This window comes from Lycorma delicatula, chromosome 4 (genome assembly GCF_047948215.1).
Source record: "Lycorma delicatula isolate Av1 chromosome 4, ASM4794821v1, whole genome shotgun sequence".
Taxonomy (NCBI): domain Eukaryota; kingdom Metazoa; phylum Arthropoda; class Insecta; order Hemiptera; family Fulgoridae; genus Lycorma; species Lycorma delicatula.
Window position 1 is genome coordinate 177,398,633 of NC_134458.1, and position 16,978 is coordinate 177,415,610.

Here is a 16,978-nt window from a genome sequence, read left to right on the forward strand (position 1 = left end):
AGATTCAAGTCCATGTAAAAGTAGTTGCTATTGTATGGATCTATTATATGGATGTGTTTTGGTGACTGGTTTTCAATTAATCACATGTCTCAGGAGTAGTCAACCTGATCTGTTCCAGACTACATGTTTACCAGTACATTTACACTTACATTGTACTACATTTGCTGCTACGTCAGGCCTGGCCACTAGCAGTAATTTCATTTGCCCATATATAAAAACCCAGACCCAGCAGTAGCTGGAAAAGTGGTTAGAGAAATGTATACGAGGTGCAACAATAAAGTAATGATACTGATGTGAAAAAAAATGTTGTTTACCGTTTTAGTCATGTTTAGTGTTGTCTCCTTCAAAGTAGTTCCCCTATAATTGCACACACTTATTCCAGCACTTCTGCCATTGATGGTAACATTTCTGGAACTCTTCTTCTGTAATATCCTCCAAGACCCTCGTCACAGCTTTTTGGACATCTTGTGTTGTTTGAAGATGGTGTCCCTTGACCGCCATTTGACTCTTGTACGGAGCGATATCTGGTGAATAAGGTGGCTGTGGTAGTACTGAAATTTGTTTTGAAGTTAAAAATTGCTGAACTGACAGAGCAGTGTGGGATGTCGCATTATCGTGATGCAGGATCCAATTATCAGCAATGTTGGCACGGACACGAAAACTCGTTTACGAAGTCTTACTAAAATTTATTTGTAGAAATATTGGTTAACTGTTTGTCTAAGAGGCACCCACTCTTTATGAACAATTCCCTTGGAATCAAAGAAGCACACAAGCATGCATTTCACTTTTGACTTTGACATGCGAACTTTTTTTGGTCTGGGTGATCCCTTTGAGCACCATTGCGAACTTTGGCGTTTTGTCTCTGGATCATATTGAAAAAACCAACTTTCATTGCCAGTTATAACATGGCTCAACAAATCTAGATTGATTTCCGTTTGCTCTAACAGATCGGCTGCCACATTTTTCCATGTTTCTCGCTGTTGTTGTGTGAGATTTTTTGGGACCATTTTTGCACAAATTTCTCATACCAAGATCATCAGTTAATATTAGACGAACCGTTTCTCGATTGATGTTGAGTTCTTCTGCAATTATTTTCATGGATAATCTTCGATCAGATTGTACGATTTCACGCACCCTGGTCAAGTTGACATCTGTCCGTGAGATTGATGGTCGTCCACTGCGGTCTTCATCTTCAACATTCGTTCTGCCTTCACTAAAAATTTTATGCCACCGAAAAACTTAAGCTCTTGACATAACCTCCTCTCCAAAAGCCTTCTGAAGCTTACCATAAGTTGTCGTCGCGTTTTCACTACATTAAACGCAAAAAGAAATGGCATACCGTTGTGCAATATCTTGCGGTTTCATTTCTGTGACAAGAGACACAAACACGTGTTCACTTATTACAGCACAACTCACGACTGAGCAGTTGCATCAATGTGCCGCTTGGACTAGAAGTAGCTTATAGACCAAGGTCAAAGTTGGTGTGCCCCTACGCAAGCTGCAGGGTTGCCACATCTTGCAAAGAAAAATCAGTCTCATACTTTATTATCGCACCTCGTATATCTCTAATTTAGGTTAAATTTTCAAAAATTATTTTTTGAAACATGTTTGTTTTAACTTTTTTTATATTATGAATTTTTAAAAAATAAATTTCTAACAAAGAAACACTTTGTTATTGAATTCCATTGTGTGTGTGTGTGTGTGTGTGTGTGTGTGTGTGTGAACACTTTTTGTCTCAGAATTTGAATTTGATTTCGGATTCGGACTCAGCATCGTTGAAGGATTACAAAAATACACAAATGGCTGTAATTGCCTGTTGGGTTCTCCTCAAAATGGCCACTAAAATTGTGATTTTGTAATAATCATTATGCAAAAACAGTTTAAGCTACATCAAGTTGGTTCAAATGCAATAATGTAAGTTTTTGTAAACTGCATAAACTGTATAAATATCAATTTTGTAAATCAAGTGTAAGACATCAAAATGGCGGAAAAACTAACTTTTTAGTAATTGAAAAAATAAAATATATATGCTATAGAACTGCCAAAACACGAAAAAAATTAATTTAGTAACATGTCATTTGTAGGACCCAAATAGAAATTTATTAAAACCACAACAAACTCATTTGTGCCACCTGCAGATTTTTTAGAGATTTCTAAAATTTAAAATTAGAAAAATATTTAACTTTTTAATTGTAACAGCTACTGGAAAGAAACCATCATATAAGACTATCAATAAAACTACAACCTGGGGAAGAAGGTCAATTTTTTTTTTTTAATTGGGGTTAATAGGAAGACCTTTTTGACTTTTGTAGACTTAGAAAAAGCCTTTGTCTAGGTGGAGTGGGAATTGCTACTTCAAACAATGAGGGAAATAAAGCTCAACTGGAGGTATAGAAGATTAATTCTGAATCTGTATAAAATGCAGAAAATGGAAATTAAAATCAACGGCTTAAAGAGGCCAAAATAAGAAGGGGAGTCAGGCAAGGTTGCCCACTGTTACCTTTTCTGTTTAATTTGTTTATTAAAAAAGCTATTGTAGAGATGAAATAAAAAAGAAAAGGAGTCAGAATTAATGGAAAATCAATACATTGTATCCACTTTGCAGATGATACTGTGTTACTGGTGGAATCAGCAAGAGGAATGTAGATTATGTTAGAAACACTATCTAAAGTACTATCACAACTTAAACTGAAAATTAATAAGACAAAGATTATGAATGTAGGAAAAACAAAGGAAGGTTCAAAGGTTGGTATTAAATTAGACGGTACTGTTGTAGAGAAGGTTGACAGTTTTTGTTATTTGGGAAGCACCGTCACTAGCGATAGAAAATATGCCACAGAAGTAAAAAGAAGAATAGTGCTGGCAAAATGAGCTTTCCAGGATAAAAAGAATGTACTGACTGATAATCATATGAGTATGCAAATAAGGAAACAGTTCGCTAAAACTTACATCTGGAGTGTTCTAACTTAAGAGTGTGAAACATGGACGCTTGGGAAAGCAGAAAGAAGAAGACTGGAAGCAATGGAAATGTGGATTTGGAGGAGAATAACAAGAACAAACTGGGTGGATAGGAAAAGAAATGATCAAATGTTAGCTGAAGTGAGTGAGAGGAGGTCCTTGTTAAATGTTATACGAAGAAGAGCAAAATTTATGATAGGACATGTAATACAACATGATCAGTTCTTAATGAGTATATTTGAGGGCAAGGTTTTGGATAAAAAAACCTAGAGGTAGACAGAGAGCAACCATCATCAATAATGTTAAAGAAGAGATGGGCCTTGGTTCATATAATGACTTGAAGAGAGAGGCGGCGATGAGAGTAATGTGGCTAAATCGACAAGGCGTAGTGAATAATGATGATTATGATTAACATAATATGTGATTACTGATTTAATCAGACATCAAATAATGGTCATGTGACCTAAGGGAACTTTAAAACATAAAACTTCATACATATAAAATTTATAAATAGAAATTGCATTAAGTCAAACAAAAATACTCAAGTAAATTATACAAACATGTAATATATAATAATTGGAGTTGCAGAAGTTAGAGATAATAACTTTATTAGAAATTAATAAGTGAGAGAACAATATTAATGGTAGTAACAATAGCAATAATAATGTTTGTTCAGTCTTACTAGCCATTTCATGATAACCTATTACACAAGCCTGCAAAATTTGGATCGTGGAATTTTTTTAACTTTTGATAATTGATTCCTGTGTATTTTTTAGCACTGAATCTGAAAATAACCTTCATTTTTCTTCAAATCGCAAATTTAAAAATTTGTAAAAAGTTGAAAAATTGTGAAAATGTGATATAAAATAGACAAAAATAAATACTATAAAACGTTTTTTTTTTTTTTTTTTTGTAAAAAGTGAATATAATATATTCACTTTTTTGGCTTATAATATGCATTCTTATAGCTAAACAGCTGACTTGTCTGAAGAGGAGGGAGAGATGGATTGAGATGACGAGACAGTGGGATAGCTTGGCCGACAGGTTGTGACAAGATTTAACACAATGTATCATGTTTATTGGCTAATACGATGTATCATGTTTATTGGCAGCTGTCCACGCCACTCATGCAGTATGGAACTACTCTCAGTACTGTATCAGCCATCAGTGTGCGTAAATTGAGTTTAGTTACATTTGTGGTGATTTAATGGTGAAAAGGAAAAAAATATAACAAGTTTTGTTCAAGTGTACCTCATGTATTTAAAAGTAAAAGTAAGAGTAAGAGATCAAGACAAAACTTGAGCACCCCATTACGTTTGCTACACATGTGTTGATAGACTTAGACAGTGGTGAAAGGGTGAACAAGAAGCATTCAAATTTGGAGTTACATTGGTGTGCGAGAGCCACGAAATCACACTAATGGTTGTTGCTTTTGTTCAACTGATGTTCACGATTTAAATTTGAAAAATAAAAAAAGAATTGTCTATCCAAGTATGACATCTACTTTACGCCTGGTTCCTCATGGTCCAGACATATCAGTGCCAATTCCATCAAAAAATTTATATAAGTACCATATTTATTCGAGTGCCCCTGCACTTTTTTTCTTGGAATTGGAGAGAAAAAATAAGGGTGCGGGGCTTACTTGAAACATAGCCTTTAGCCAGGTTAATTAATGTAAACATTTTCTTAGAAGTACCTAAATTCAATCGCATAGATATAGTTTACATTAGGCTTTCATTTATCAATACCGGATGCTGCTTATACAGAATACATCCATAATTATTAACATCCTATTCATATTATCGATAGGAACGAAGTTACGGTATTTTTATAAAACTGATAAATTCTGTATAGGCTGCATCCGGTTCTAATGACACTACAGTTACAGTATCAGTTACCCATAGTCGTCTTGTCTATTCGCCGTAGTCATTGTACTGTTTGTATGTGTGGACGGTTATGTGTATTTTATCTGTTTAGTTTATCTTGTAAAGTTTAATACGGTGATTTATTTTAATTACGGCATTAAAATCCGGTCTGGAAAATCGAGGTGCGGGGCTTATTCGGTGGCGGGGGGTACTCGAATAAATATGGTAGACTGTTCCACAAGTGATTTAAATTAAGATAACATCGAGGAGTATGAACCCGGAGATAGCTGTACACCAAAACTTTATTCAGTCTGAACTAAATGATTTGGTTCGAGAACTACATGTGACCAAAAGAAAATTCAGGATTGCTTAGTTCAAGGCTTAAAGAGAAGAAGCTGCTAGCAGCTGCCACCCTATTTTCCTGGTTCAGGTACAAAGAAAAGGATTTTCTTGCATATTTTTCGGAACAAGTAGAATTAGTCTTCTGCACTGTTGTATGTGGACTTTAGACTTGATTTAATGAGCTGTATGAAAGTACCTATTGGTGACTGTTCATAGATTCGTCCAAAAGAAGCCTCAAAGTTGTCCTTCACATGGAAATAAATATCCATTAATACCTCTCAGACATTCTGTCCATTTAAAAGAGGGTTACAGTAATTTATAATTCATTCTTAATAAAATTAAATATGACAGTGATAAGTGGATTACGTGTGGCGATCTCAAAATAATATCGATGCTCCTAGGTCAGCAAGGAGGATACACAAAGTTTCCTTATTTTTTGTGTGAATGGGATAGAAGAGAGAGAAAATATTGGATAAGGAAAGATTGCCCCAAAGAGCTTTATTAGAACCTGTAACCAAAATATGCTCCAAAAAGCTCTCATAGATCTGAATAAAGTTCTCCTTCCATCTCTGCATATCAAGTTAGTCTTGATGAAGCAATTTGTCAAAGCCTTACCAAAAGAAGGTGAATGTTTTAAATATATCTTTGACAAATTTCTAGTCTTATCAACCACCAAACTAAAAGAGGGTGTTTTTATTGGTCCTGACATTAGGAAACTTCTCAAAGATGATAATTTTTAGGAACAAATGGAAGTTGCAGTAAAAGAAGCCTAGGGAGCCTTTAAAAACGTAGTAACCAAGTTTCTGGGCAATAAAAAGGATCCAAACTTCAAATTAATCATTGAGAACATGCTGCAGGAGTACAAAAATTTAAGCTGTTCCATGAGCTTGAAGGTTCACTTCCTAAATTCACATATGGACTGTTTTCCTGAAAATCTTGGCGCCATTAGCGAAGAGATGGGTTAGAAATTTCATCAGGACATGAAAGAAATGGAAGGGAGGTATCAAGAAAAATGGATTATTATGATGATGACAGACTATTGCTGGATTTTACACAGAGATGAACCCTATAGAGAACATAGAAGGAAAAGAACAAAGCAGATTATAAACTGTCAAAAGAAACTTCGATACACAGGAATAAAATTGTAAGTATTTTACATACTTCATTAAGGGTGAGTGAAGAGGGGAACTGGTTTCCAAAGACATGACATTCCTCATAAAAATTAATTAATTTAAAAATGCACTATAACAGAAATTAGGCTTATTTTGTGGCAATTTTCGCATAAACTAAAAACATAAATATATAATATTTTTTATTAAAAAAACATTTTATATCTATTTTATTGAATCACATTTCACAATTTTTCAACTTTTTATAAATTTTGATATTTGTGATTTGCGAAAAATACTACATGATGGAAAAAAATTGAGGTTATTTTCGAATTCAGTGCTAAAAAATACATAAGAATCAATTATCAAAAACTAAAAAACACAACCATCGCAAGCTTGTGTTATTTATAAAATTATTTTATGTAAAAAACATTGTTATGTTTAAATTATTTATACAATCAAAACTACTGTTTTTTCTCCAGGTGTCAACTTTTCTCTGTTACTCGGAAAGGGAAAATCTCAAAATAAAAAAAAATATTTTTTATGAAAATTATTTCAAATCTATTTACATCAGTTCTTGTCCCAAAGTATTTTAATAACATATCCACATCGATTTAATCATAAAAAAAAAATATTTTCTTGCAAGATGGGGGAAGGAACCTCTTCATTTGAACTTTCAAGAAATTCTATTTGAAAGTTATTTAAAATTTGAAAGTTATTTAAAATTCTCTTGCTCTAATTTTCATCACTTGTAATTTTTTTGCTAAAACGCATCCTGAGTTAGAAGGCCATAAAAAAAATAGTTTTTACTAATAAGAGGATGAAATCTCCATTCTCAATTTGAAAAAGAAAAGAAAGCATTTAATGAAAGTTGTTTCAAATTTTATTTTCTGGATTAAAATTATTTGCAAAATTGCTTCCTTAGCATGTAAATAAAAAAAATTTTATCAAACAGGAAGAATCAGAACAAAAAACCATGCATGTGGTATGAAGAGAATTTCCTCCTTTTTTGAAGTTTGTTAATAATTAAAAATAAATTTTTACTTGCATCTTTGGAGAGGCCTCATGTTTTTAAGTGATTCTGCTACAGGATATAGACTGCATTTCACTTTAGATTAACTATCTAAAGTTTTAATTGTATTTTTCTTTTCTTTTTTTAACAAAAATTATGTGTGTTTTTTTCTTATAGCACTGACTGCTGTCCAGGAAACACCAGTGGAGCCAATGGTGATAATCCTTCCTCTTTGCCACACCTTCAACAGCGACATCACTATAACTGCCAGCAAAATAAAGGTAATCATCACGGTGGTAACGGCAGGTATTATAGCAATGGCAGCCACAATAATCATCACCATTACTATTCAAACAATAGAGGCAATCGTGGTGGCAGTGGTGGAGGTGGAAATAGCCAGCGCTTGGCCAACAGTGGTACTAGCAATAAAAGAGAACAAAGCCAATAATAATTTTAATTTTTACAGTGACAGTAACAAAAAAAGTAAGAAAAAAAGGGGAATGAAAAATGAATTGTTGCATTCAGTAAATTATTTATAAAAATACAAAGACGCTGTTATCTGTGCTATTGCTGCTGCTGATCCGCATTGACTACACACAAGTGTGCGTGTATCTTTATGTTAATTTTTAATCCACAGCTGCATGATAAATAATTCTCATTTTTATTATTAACTATAGTGTTGTATTTTTATCACTATAATTATTAATACACTCATAATAATAGCAATTATAATGATTATTATAATTGTCATTATAAAAAATTCTGTATAATTTTATCTAATTATTAAAAATACAACAATATTTTAAATATATGAAACATACTTATTATTAGAATATTGTATCCTTATAATAGTAAATAAATATTAATATGTATCTGTGAACATTATTTAAAAACCTGTTTACCTTTATATTTATTAAAATTGTTTGTGCACACATGTTAGTTGCAATAATCAAATGGGTATAGATAATCTGACATGAAACAGAAGTCAATTCTGGAAACACTATTGACTTCCTTATGAATGAACATTCACATGTCTTACATCAGCTTACTCTTTCTTCATAGACCTGAATATACTGTCACATATCAGTATGCTAAGCTCACTGAAATGAAGTGATATCTAACTGACAAATGTATGAGTACTCAGTATATTCATCATGGGACTGCCATTGCAATGAATATAATTACTCTCAGAGAGAACTGTACTGACTAACTTGTACCTCAGAAGATTTTATATGTTCAACATCCATAAGAAAAATTTGTAAAGATTGTTTGAAATAACAAATAAATGCAACCTGCTCTCTGAGAAGTAGTGTATTATATTTAGTGTGCTCAATCCATACAGAAATGATATATATTCAGTGTGAAAAGTGAAAATTTTATATCTTCAGTTTGCTGTTATGATGATGTAATTCTTATTTTATTTACTAAATGAAGTAACTAGAGATAATTGTATATTTTATAAATATAATTGTTTCTTTTTTATGTCTGGGTCATTTTGATGTACTTCTCTCAAGGAGTTTATGCATGCAAGGAGGTTGTAGCTGTGTTTATATTAGTTATTTGAAGTTTAAATATTGCTTTATTTGTTAATAATTTCAATAAATATATAAATCCCAAGCACCTATTACACTCTAATAAAATGTATTATTTATATTCCAAGTGTACAAAAAAAGAAATTTAAACATCTATCTAAAGGTTTTTGAGAATTAGGTAAATGGCTAATATGTATAAATCAAATTTGTGATTGCTTAATTAATATTTACATACCTATTTGAAACTTTAGTGAGTTGTACCTTAATTTAAAGATAAATGTTTTATTATTAATTTTTTGTCTGATTTTAATTACCTTTATGAAGGAGATTGTTGATGAAATATTTACACCTAATGGAAAAGTTGGTAAAACTCCAGGAATTACTATTTGAGTACCATATAATATTACATGCCTTAACATTTGGTCCACTACCTTTAATCTTCTTATTAGAAGAATGTCTCTATTTCATTGAATGCTTATTTCAAAATAATTTCTTTTTTAGATCTCCTCTTTGTTTATATTTTTTTCTAAATGATGACTGTATTTTAATTTGTAAGCTTCTGGTAGTCATAGTGTAAGCTTCTATTTGATAAATAGAATTTTTTTTAATGAGAACATTCTCTCGACAGGCAGTTGTAAGATAAATCTCATCATTGCCCAGTAGTCAATTGTTATATTGTAAATAGGTAGCTTGTTGTCATTCTGACATTCAAAGTATTGTAAAGCAAAAATTCATGAAATTAATTTAAAAAATAATATATCTTCCTGCACTCCAGAAAGCCTTAGTCTATGCTTAGTGAATTTTTTATGTTAATTTTCTCTCCATTACTTTCATTTTTTATCAAGTTCCTGGTTTCTTGATTTTACACTTGCGAATGTATAGTTTCTTTCTTATAAAATGTTTCATGTAGACAGTATTTTTATGGGCCTAATCCATACTTTATATATTTAAAAAATTAATTACATAAACTTATGTAATTAATATATAATATATCAATTATAATTTCATACCAACTTCTAGAAGTATAAATTTAAAGAATTGAAAAGTATTATTTTTTTTATTTCTTGAACCATGACTTCCCTTGAAGTTCTACCCTTGCTTCATAACCCCCTCCCTTCTAACGAAAAGCCCAACCAATTTAGCATTGAAAAATTCTGGAAGAATACATGAATATGCATGTATTTATATATGTTAGCCTTCTTTTGCTTAGTAGCTCCAGACTTGATGAATGATTTGGATAAAATTTGGAATGATGATTTCTGTGTATGGGGCATTGATCCAATTTTAGTTCGGTTACTGTCGGTCAAGGAGTCTGAAGATACAATCACCATGGGTCATGTACCTCAAAATTTTTCTCAAAGAGTAGAATAATTTTTTTTACATAACTTTAATTACATGCTTTTTAATTCCTCTTAATTTCCCTCCCAAGTAGTTTGTTAAAAGCGAAGTTATTAATAGCCGAGTTGCATAAATTTTTCTCAACTTTGGCAGGAAAGTTTTGCAACTCTGCCAGCTTTTTGCGTACTGTAGGTTACCAGTCTCGTTTCTACTTTAATTTTAGTTACCTGATACTTGTAAAAAGTTATAAATAACACTTCTCTGGTTATACCACATATTATAAATTGCACTTTATATTATCCATACTGTTAATTTTTTTTATTATTTTGAGATCTCTTATATATTTTAACAAGTTATAATTGGATGAAATGACTGTTGAAAAAATTCTAAACCTTGATTCTTGATGCCAAACATGAGATCAATTGATGTAGAATCCAGCATGCTTCTGCTTCACCAATTGGCTATATAATAGGATATATTTTATTTTTAAAAAAGTTGAATATATAAAAATATATAATGGAAATGTATAAATATTATAGATATAAAAAGAAAATTACAAAACTAATTAAACAAACTTTGACTAATTCAATATCGAGAATTAAATTTTTAGGACAGATATCCAAATCTTTTGACAGCAAGACAGGTGTGAGACTAGGAGATAGCTTATCTCCAGCCCTATTCAATATTGTTTTAAAAAAGGTAGTTTAAGAATGGGAAAAGCAAATAAAAAAGGTTTGAATAAAATAAAGAGTTTGATATAGAAAAGAAAATTTAGAAATTAATTGCTTAGCTTTTGCAGACAATTTGGTTATATTTTCAGAAAACACCAATGATGCAACAGAACAAATCAATCTATTAAAGAAATTTTCAGAAAGAACTGGTTTGCACATATTATTTGAAAAGACATCAAAAGGCATCAAGAAGATTGAGTACAAAATTTGGTAGCATAAATAAGGTTGAGAAATTAAAAATATTTAGGAAAACTTTTATAGCCCAGTGATTTAGACAAAGAAACAAGTAGAATTAAGATTAAATAAAGTGGAGAGAGGTTACCAAATGACAAAAGATGTATTAAACAAAAAATCAATCAGTCATTGCATAAATCAGACATTACAATACTGTAATTATGCCAGAAGTTCTGTATGCATCTAAATGTTTAACAAGAACAAGAAAGGGGGTTAGAAGAAATGGAAAAAAGAACAGTTATTAAAGTCCTAGGGTAACTTTGTGAAGTGAAAGTGCCAGGATTTTCATAACCTATTCTAATTATGAAAATGATGGAAAACGTTCATATAAACATACTATGTCCTAAAATGCTGTGTTTGTTAGTGAGGGCTAGTGAAAAATTTTGGCTACCTCAAAAAAAAACTAACTAAAAAAATTAACTAGAAAGTTAATTAAGGGGCAGACTTTGTGATTTCTTATGTTTTTTGACCGGAAAAATCTGATTTTCAGGTCAAAACTATTCACTAATCTTAAGTTAACATTAAGAAATCACTAATCTGCTCCTTAATTAACTTTCAAAAAATTTCAGTATGACCTCATTTCACTGAGGTAATGGAAATCCGAGCAAAACCTTTTACTAGCTGTAACGATTCATTCATCTTTAATATATATACTTCTTGATACAAATGATTTATCTAAAATTATATTTGTGTTTTGGGGATAAAAAAGGAAAACATTGGGGTTAGAGCTGTGTTAAAAAATCACAACTCAAGAAACAGCAGAAAATGTTCAGGATTGTTCAGCTTTCTATTGTACAAATTTTTGTTGTTAGTATGTTAAATTTGTCAACATTATTTAGTTACAATTGGCAAAAACATTTAACAGAATTGTTAACATAATTCATGAATTGAAACATAAATCATGTAACACCTTCCTGCGATTTTTCTAGTATATATTATAATTGATATAGGTAATTTAAAATTATCACAGCAGTCTAGAAAAAATACAAATTTTTAATTATATTAAAAAATACAATTTGAATGTAGATTTTTTTTCAGCATTTTGAAAATGTTTGTGATTAAGATATCAAACTCTTTGAATGAGACACTGGGCAGATACCAACTAATAAAATATTAAGATTTAAAAATTATTTATTTTTTTGATGCCATTTTAACCCTCAGTTTCAGGCTAGAATAACCCACCAAAAAAAATGTTTACACTTATTTCTCATTTTTCATAATGAAAATACTGTGAATTGCATGTTTTTACACAACTGCCCAAAAAGGAGTGTAATGTGATTAGGGTATAAGTATGTATGTATGTTTGTTCAACCATATTTTCATAAATATTACACACCAGTTTGTGTAATCTATCAATCGCTTCCTCACCTGCACTGCGCAGTAATTCTACAGGTATTTCGTCTATTCCAGGAGCTTTTCTGCCATTTAAATCTTTTAATGCTCTCTTAAATTCAGATCTCAGTATTGTTTCTCTCATTTCATCCTCCTCAACTTACTCTTCTTCCTCTATCACACTATTTTCTAATTAATTTCCTCCATATAACTCTTCCATATATTCCACCCATCTATCAACTTTACCTTTTGTATTATATATTGGTGTACCATCTTTGTTTAACACATTATTAGATTTTAATTTATGTACCCCAAAATTTTCCTTAACTTTCCTGTATGCTCCGTCTATTTTACCAATGTTCTTTTCTCTTTTCACTTCTGAACACTTTTCTTTAATCCACTCTTCTTTCGCCAGTTTGCACTTCCTGTTTATAGCATTTCTTAATTGCCGATAGTTCCTTTTACTTTCTTCATCACTAGCATTCTTATATTTTCTACGTTCATCCATCAGCTGCAATATATCGTCTAAAACCCAAGGTTTTTTGCCAGTTCTCTTTATTCCGCCTAAGTTTGCTTCTGCTGATTTAAGAATTTCCTTTTTAACATTCTCCCATTCTTCTTCTACATTTTCTACCTTATCTTTTTAACTCATACCTCTTGCGATGCCCTCCTCAAAAATCTTCTTTACCTCCTCTTCCTCAAGCTTCTCTAAATTCCACCGATTCATCTGACACCTTTTCTTCAGGCTTTTAAACCCCAATCTACATTTCATTATCACCAAATTATGGTCCCTATCAATGTCTGCTCCAGGGTAAGTTTTGCAGTCAACGAGTTGATTTCTAAATCTTTGCTTAACCATGATATAATCTATCTGATACCTTGCAGTATCGCCTGGCTTTTTCCAAGTGTATATTCTTCTATTATGATTTTTAAATTGGGTGTTGGCAATTACTAAATTATACTTCATGCAAAACTCTATAAGTCGGTCCCCTCTTTCATTCCTTTTGCCCAGCCTGTATTCACCCACTATATTTCCTTCCTTGCCTTTTCCAATGCTTACATTCCAATCTCCAACTATTATTAAATTTTCATCTCCTTTTACGTTTTTAATTGCTTCATCAATCTCTTCGTATACACACTCTACCTCATCATCATCATGGGCACTTGTAGGCATATAGACGTTAACAATCGTTGTCGGTTTAGGATTTGATTTTATCCTTATTACAATGATTCTATCGCTATGCATTTTTAAATACTCTATTCTCTTCCCTATCTTCTTGTTCATTATGAAACCTACTCCTGCCTGCCCATTATTTGAAGCTGCGTTAATTATTCTAAAATCACCTGACCAAAAGTCGCCTTCCTCTTCCCACCGAACCTCACTAATTCCTACTACATCCACATTTATCCTATCCATTTCCCTTTTAAATTTTCTAGCCTACCAACCTCTTTAAACTTCTAACATTCCACGCTCCGACTCGTAGAATGTTATTTTTTAATTTTCTCGTGACCCCTTCCTTAGTAGTCCCCACCCGGAGATCCGAACGGGGCACTAGTTTACCTCCGGAATATTTTACCAAGGAAGGCGCCTCCATCATTGCTATATGAAAGCCACATTTTCTTGGAAAAAAAAGCAGCTGTAGTTTTCCATTGCTTTCAGCTGCGCAGTACTCAGAGGACTGAGTGATGATATGGCCGTTTAAGTCATTCTGACTCACGCCCTTAACAACTACTGAAAGAGCTGCTGCCCTCTTTCAGGAATCATTCCTTAGTCTGGCTCTCAACAGATACCTCTCCGATATGGTTGCACCTTCGGTCCAGCTACTCTGTATCCCTGAGCACTCAAGCCCTCTCACCAACGGCGAGGTCTCATGATTCATAGAGGAGGAAATTTACATTAAATAAAATAAATTTCTGTTTGATAAAAATGGGCTTCCCGTGGGGACAGCGTGCGAGGCTAAAATGATGTGATGTGGGCACCTTCAACTGGTAATAAACGAGCGAGACTGTTTCAGAAGCGTCGAAAAGCTGGCACAGAGCGCCCAGTGTACGACTCCGAGCATCTCTACCGCTGCTTATTATGCCTTATGTCTGTTCTCATATCACAGATCAATTTTTGAACAAAATTGACATCGAATATTAGTCGAAATAAATATCATGCCATTTAGTGTCCGTTTTATGTTAAAATTAAATTTAGTAAGCAGCCAATGTCAATGTTTTTATTTCAGTCCAATACACTGAAAGTGACTCGCAGACATACAGACCGACCAATTTATCTGTATAGTTGCCCAAATGACGGAACTAAAATCTTCCATTAGGACTTGTTTTCTTCAAAAAAAAAAAATATGATGGTGGCTCTCCTATTTAACTTTACAGAAGAGTTGTCGGTCTGTAGCTTGGAGGAACTTCATTCAAGGTCTGTAATATTTAAAGTTAAACCATCGGCCGTGAGCCACGACACACCCCCATCCCAATCTTTTAGTTCGATTTATTATAGTTTTTTAGTTTAATTTATTAATTTTTGGCAGTCGTGGTCGTTAATTTTTAGTTTTTTTTTTTAGTACAAATGTAACATAACTTTGTCTCCCAAGGCATAACTGTAATATTGGGGTTTTCATAATGTTACATTAGTTACTATTTTATGAAATTAATTTTATATTGTTTTTTTTATTTTTATGTTGCTATGAGCGAGGTTCCTCGATGTTTTCTAGTCAATAGGGAGCAGTTAACTCGCATACTTATTACTGAAATGATGTCTACAATCTATAATAATCTATACACACGAATAAAATATCTATTAACTATAGTTATTTATGTTAAAGTTTACCATCAACTATGCCAGAAATAGTGAAGGGTTGATTTTTCATTTAGGGGAAACGTGATGTCTGTATAGGACGTCATCTACATCTTAAATTATATTAGTCCCAATATTATTTCGCTCTAAAAAAATTTAGTATTTTCTTAGAAGGATGATTATAAGACTACAAATATGAAAACTAGCACGATGTTGTCTTTCAAATTGTTAGGATTTGCATATCAAAAAATATTTTGCCGCCATTTATAGGATTTTTTCTAACTAAGTTTTGAACTGGAATTGAAAATCGATTCAATTAACTTAAATTGCACTAATGAATCGATCATAAAACGAGTAATTTTGCTGCTAAAATAGTAACGTTTCTCTCATTAGCTATTGTTGGTTATGTATATGTTTGAGGTTGTGTTCGTTGTTTGGTTGTCAACTTCTACCGAATAGTTTTCACTATAATTTGCTAATTTATTTGTAAAGTGTAAAACCTGTTGATGTAGCGTGTTGGGGTTACAATTTTTTGTTATTGGACGTAGTCGTTTTGTGATATTGTTTTTCGGTAAATTAACTTTTCCTATATAATTATTTGACGGTTACCAGTGATTTTGTCAATAATGAAGAATGAGTAGTTGTATTAATCTAGTTTCTCCTAAGTTATTCAACGCGTTACAAACAGTTGATATCACTGAATTGTCTAAATTCAGTCAAAACGATTTAAGACCTGTATTACCATGTTTAGTACGTATGAGTTTAATTTCTCCGGTCGACACAACCAAAATATGTACCGACGGGAGGAAGGAAATTCTCACTTTGCTTTCCGGGATAGAATTGGTTAATTCTATTGTGGCCCTTTTGTCGATAGATTTTCACGCATTAGAAGTGGATGTAAAACGAGAACAGCAGCTAAGGTACTTACTTTTTTTACTTCTTAAGGTAAAACTTAATTTATGTTGGGTTGTTAGGACGGCATCTATCATTAAGTTGGATGTAGATTAATTTAATTTAGTTAATTAGAGTGAATTAATAACAAAATTACCAACTGTTTGCCAAATGCCTTGGCTTCTCATAATTCACACCTCTTTTTGTTGTTATTTCTGAGTTATGGATTTATATGGATTGTAGTTTTCATAAAACCTTCGAGAAGTTCCTCATTAAGTACTTCATCAGTGTATTCAATTTTTTATTTACGTACCAGTATATAGTAGATGTGAATTACTGTTATAAGAACTCCATATTAAATGGAGTGTCCAAATGAGTTTAAGCATATATCATTGGGAAGGAGGAATCTAAATCAGTTCTTAGACTTCGATATCCCTCTCATGAGAGCTAAACATACTGGCAACTGCTTATTGTTACAGCAACTAAAAGATAACAATGATCAAACTCCAGACCTAATAACAGTGCATACAGTTTTGTATGTTGTTCATTATGTGCTCTACAAAAACAGTGGAGAGCATACTTTTGAGATTGCTCGTTAAACCTTTAAAAAAATTTCAGAGATTGCTTAAAAGAGATGAGATTTCAAAGAAGTAAAGAAAAAAAATAGGTATAAAAATATAAATTATACCAAAATATTTCCAAAATGTAATTTACATGTACGCCACTCCAAAAAAATTACCTTAATATGAACTATAACATCTAATTAATTTTATGTAGAAGGGAGTTCATCAGTTAAAGTAGAATGCATCCATGTAAAGCAAAGGCTTTTTTATAATCTTT

At 32.0% G+C, this 16,978-nt stretch overlaps 2 protein-coding genes across 5 annotated transcripts in view; both read left to right on the forward strand.

Annotated features, from left to right (window-relative positions):
- The window catches only part of LOC142324099 (uncharacterized), an 89,467-nt gene extending 81,309 nt beyond the window's left edge, over positions 1-8,158 (forward strand). For all 3 annotated transcript variants that reach the window (XM_075364747.1, XM_075364746.1, XM_075364748.1), the window contains one exon: positions 7,464-8,158. In XM_075364747.1, coding sequence (XP_075220862.1) covers positions 7,464-7,734 — 271 coding nt within the window. In that variant the 3' untranslated portion in view covers positions 7,735-8,158. The remainder of the gene's footprint in view (positions 1-7,463) is intronic.
- Positions 8,159-15,640: 7,482 nt separating this feature from the next.
- The window catches only part of IntS2 (integrator complex subunit 2), a 60,414-nt gene continuing 59,076 nt past the window's right edge, over positions 15,641-16,978 (forward strand). For both annotated transcript variants that reach the window (XM_075364749.1, XM_075364750.1), the window contains exon 1: positions 15,641-16,167. In XM_075364749.1, coding sequence (XP_075220864.1) covers positions 15,881-16,167 — 287 coding nt within the window. In that variant the 5' untranslated portion in view covers positions 15,641-15,880. The remainder of the gene's footprint in view (positions 16,168-16,978) is intronic.